General features: G+C 43.1%; 1 protein-coding gene across 1 annotated transcript; it reads right to left on the bottom strand.

Annotated features, from left to right (window-relative positions):
* Nucleotides 1-973: 973 nt before the first annotated feature.
* Nucleotides 974-3,958, bottom strand: LOC127917237 (serine/threonine-protein kinase TBK1-like; the record flags this gene model as incomplete). The annotated part of the gene is made up of 2 exons (XM_052500527.1): nucleotides 974-1,114; nucleotides 3,812-3,958. Coding segments are annotated over 2 exons (288 nt in total), but the record flags the coding sequence as incomplete, so codon positions are not given.
* Nucleotides 3,959-4,187: the final 229 nt, after the last annotated feature.

Genomic DNA, 4,187 nt, shown 5'->3' with positions numbered 1-4,187 from the left:
ATGGTGAGGTGATAATGGGTGGTTGATGGTGAGGTGATAATGGGTAGTTGATGGTGAGGTGATAATGGGTGGTTGATGGTGAGGTGATAATGGGTAGTTGATGGTGAGGTGATAATGGGTAGTTGATGGTGAGGTGATAATGGGTAGTTGATGGTGAGGTGATAATGGGTGGTTGATGGTGAGGTGATAATGGGCAGTTGATGGTGAGGTGATAATGGGTAGTTGATGGTGAGGTGATAATGGGTAGTTGATGGTGAGGTGATAATGGGTAGTTGATGGTGAGGTGATAATGGGTGGTTGATGGTGAGGTGATAATGGGTAGTTGATGGTGAGGTGATAATGGGTAGTTGATGGTGAGGTGATAATGGGTGGTTGATGGTGAGGTGATAATGGGCAGTTGATGGTGAGGTGATAATGGGCAGTTGATGGTGAGGTGATAATGGGTGGTTGATGGTGAGGTGATAATGGGTGGTTGATGGTGAGGTGATAATGGGTAGTTGATGGTGAGGTGATAATGGGTGGTTGATGGTGAGGTGATAATGGGTGGTTGATGGTGAGGTGATAATGGGTAGTTGATGGTGAGGTGATAATGGGTGGTTGATGGTGAGGTGATAATGGGTAGTTGATGGTGAGGTGATAATGGGTAGTTGATGGTGAGGTGATAATGGGTAGTTGATGGTGAGGTGATAATGGGTAGTTGATGGTGAGGTGATAATGGGTGGTTGATGGTGAGGTGATAATGGGTAGTTGATGGTGAGGTGATAATGGGTGGTTGATGGTGAGGTGATAATGGGTAGTTGATGGTGAGGTGATAATGGGTAGTTGATGGTGAGGTGATAATGGGTAGTTGATGGTGAGGTGATAATGGGTGGTTGATGGTGAGGTGATAATGGGTAGTTGATGGTGAGGTGATAATGGGTAGTTGATGGTGAGATGAGGTGAGTGTGTGGTGTGGTGTGGTGTGTGTGTGTGTCCAGTTCTTACCCACGTCCTGAAGCACGATAAGGAACTCATCCTCAGGGAGTCCGTAGGCGTTAGAAGACTCCTCCAGCACCGTATACAGGCTCCCACAGGGACAATACTCCATCACCAACACCTTGTGACGGGTGTTGGACTGGGACAGGAAGTAACATGTTAGTCAGCACGACTGTTGGACTGGGACAGGAAGTAACATGTTAGTCAGCACGACTGTTGGACTGGGACAGGAAGTAACATGTTAGTCAGCACGACTGTTGGACTGGGACAGGAAATAACATGTTAGTCAGCACGACTGTTGGACTGGGACAGGAAATAACATGTTAGTCAGCACGACTGTTGGACAGGAAGTAACATGTTAGTCAGCACGACTGTTGGACTGGGACAGGAAGTAACATGTTAGTCAGCACGACTGTTGGACTGGGACAGGAAGTAACATGTTAGTCAGCACGACTGTTGGACTGGGACAGGAAATAACATGTTAGTCAGCACGACTGTTGGACTGGGACAGGAAATAACATGTTAGTCAGCACGACTGTTGGACTGGGACAGGAAGTAACATGTTAGTCAGCACGACTGTTGGACTGGGACAGGAAATAACATGTTAGTCAGCACGACTGTTGGACTGGGACAGGAAGTAACATGTTAGTCAGCACGACTGTTGGACTGGGACAGGAAATAACATGTTAGTCAGCACGACTGTTGGACTGGGACAGGAAATAACATGTTAGTCGGCACGACTGTTGGACTGGGACAGGAAATAACATGTTAGTCGGCACGACTGTTGGACTGGGACAGGAAATAACATGTTAGTCAGCACGACTGTTGGACTGGGACAGGAAATAACATGTTAGTCAGCACGACTGTTGGACTGGGACAGGAAATAACATGTTAGTCGGCACGACTGTTGGACTGGGACAGGAAATGACATGTTAGTCAGCACGACTGTTGGACTGGGACAGGAAATAACATGTTAGTCAGCACGACTGTTGGACTGGGACAGGAAATAACATCTGATAGAGATACCTCCACTAGGTAGTGTTATTCTACTGATAGAGATACCTCCTCTAGGTAGTGTTATTCTACTGATAGAGATACCTCCTCTAGGTAGTGTTATTCTACTGATAGAGATACCTCCACTAGGTAGTGTTATTCTACTGATAGAGATACCTCCTCTAGGTAGTGTTATTCTACTGATAGAGATACCTCCTCTAGGTAGTGTTATTCTACTGATAGAGATACCTCCACTAGGTAGTGTTATTCTACTGATAGAGATACCTCCTCTAGGTAGTGTTATTCTACAGATAGAGATACCTCCTCTAGGTAGTGTTATTCTACTGATACCTCCACTAGGTAGTGTTATTCTACTGATAGAGATACCTCCTCTAGGTAGTGTTATTCTACAGATAGAGATACCTCCACTAGGTAGTGTTATTCTACTGATAGAGATACCTCCTCTAGGTAGTGTTATTCTACTGATAGAGATACCTCCTCTAGGTAGTGTTATTCTACTGATAGAGATACCTCCTCTAGGTAGTGTTATTCTACTGATAGAGATACCTCCTCTAGGTAGTGTTATTCTACTGATAGATACCTCCTCTAGGTAGTGTTATTCTACTGATAGAGATACCTCCACTAGGTAGTGTTATTCTACTGATAGAGATACCTCCTCTAGGTAGTGTTATTCTACTGATAGAGATACCTCCTCTAGGTAGTGTTATTCTACTGATAGAGATACCTCCACTAGGTAGTGTTATTCTACTGATAGAGATACCTCCACTAGGTAGTGTTATTCTACTGATAGAGATACCTCCTCTAGGTAGTGTTATTCTACTGATAGAGATACCTCCACTAGGTAGTGTTATTCTACAGATAGAGATACCTCCTCTAGGTAGTGTTATTCTACTGATAGAGATACCTCCACTAGGTAGTGTTATTCTACTGATAGAGATACCTCCTCTAGGTAGTGTTATTCTACTGATAGAGATACCTCCTCTAGGTAGTGTTATTCTACTGATAGAGATACCTCCTCTAGGTAGTGTTATTCTACTGATAGAGATACCTCCTCTAGGTAGTGTTATTCTACTGATAGAGATACCTCCTCTAGGTAGTGTTATTCTACTGATAGAGATACCTCCTCTAGGTAGTGTTATTCTACTGATAGAGATACCTCCTCTAGGTAGTGTTATTCTACTGATAGAGATACCTCCTCTAGGTAGTGTTATTCTACTGATAGAGATACCTCCTCTAGGTAGTGTTATTCTACTGATAGAGATACCTCCACTAGGTAGTGTTATTCTACTGATAGAGATACCTCCTCTAGGTAGTGTTATTCTACTGATAGAGATACCTCCTCTAGGTAGTGTTATTCTACTGATAGAGATACCTCCTCTAGGTAGTGTTATTCTACTGATAGAGATACCTCCTCTAGGTAGTGTTATTCTACTGATAGAGATACCTCCACTAGGTAGTGTTATTCTACTGATACCTCCACTAGGTAGTGTTATTCTACCGATAGAGATACCTCCTCTAGGTAGTGTTATTCTACTGATAGAGATACCTCCACTAGGTAGTGTTATTCTACTGATAGAGATGCCTCCTCTAGGTAGTGTTATTCTACAGATAGAGATACCTCCTCTACGTAGTGTTATTCTACTGATAGAGATACCTCCTCTAGGTAGTGTTATTCTACTGATAGAGATACCTCCTCTAGGTAGTGTTATTCTACTGATAGAGATACCTCCACCAGGTAGTGTTATTCTACTGATAGTATATACTGATAGAGATACCTCCTCTAGGTAGTGTTATTCTATAAATGACAGGGTATATAACTGACCTCCTCCTCCACAGCGAACAGCTTGACGATGTTCTTATGGTTGAGTTTCTTCAGGACCTCAAACTCTCTCATTTGGACGTCGAGTGGTCGCAGGAAACTGAGGTTGTTGAACACCTTCACAGCATATAGGTCCCCCGTTTTCTGGTGTTATAGAACACAGTGTTATATACAGGTGTGTTTTCAGGTGTTATAGAACACAGTGTTATATACAGGTGTGTTTTCAGGTGTTACAGAACACAGTGTTATATACAGGTGTGTTTTCAGGTGTTATAGAACACAGTGTTATATACAGGTGTGTTTTCTGGTGTTACAGATCACAGTGTTATATACAGGTGTGTTTTCAGGTGTTACAGAACACAGTGTTATATACAGGTGT

This window comes from Oncorhynchus keta, unplaced genomic scaffold (assembly GCF_023373465.1).
Source record: "Oncorhynchus keta strain PuntledgeMale-10-30-2019 unplaced genomic scaffold, Oket_V2 Un_contig_11000_pilon_pilon, whole genome shotgun sequence".
In the NCBI taxonomy this organism is placed as follows: Eukaryota; Metazoa; Chordata; class Actinopteri; order Salmoniformes; family Salmonidae; genus Oncorhynchus; species Oncorhynchus keta.
This window is presented reverse-complemented; position numbering and strand designations above follow the sequence as displayed.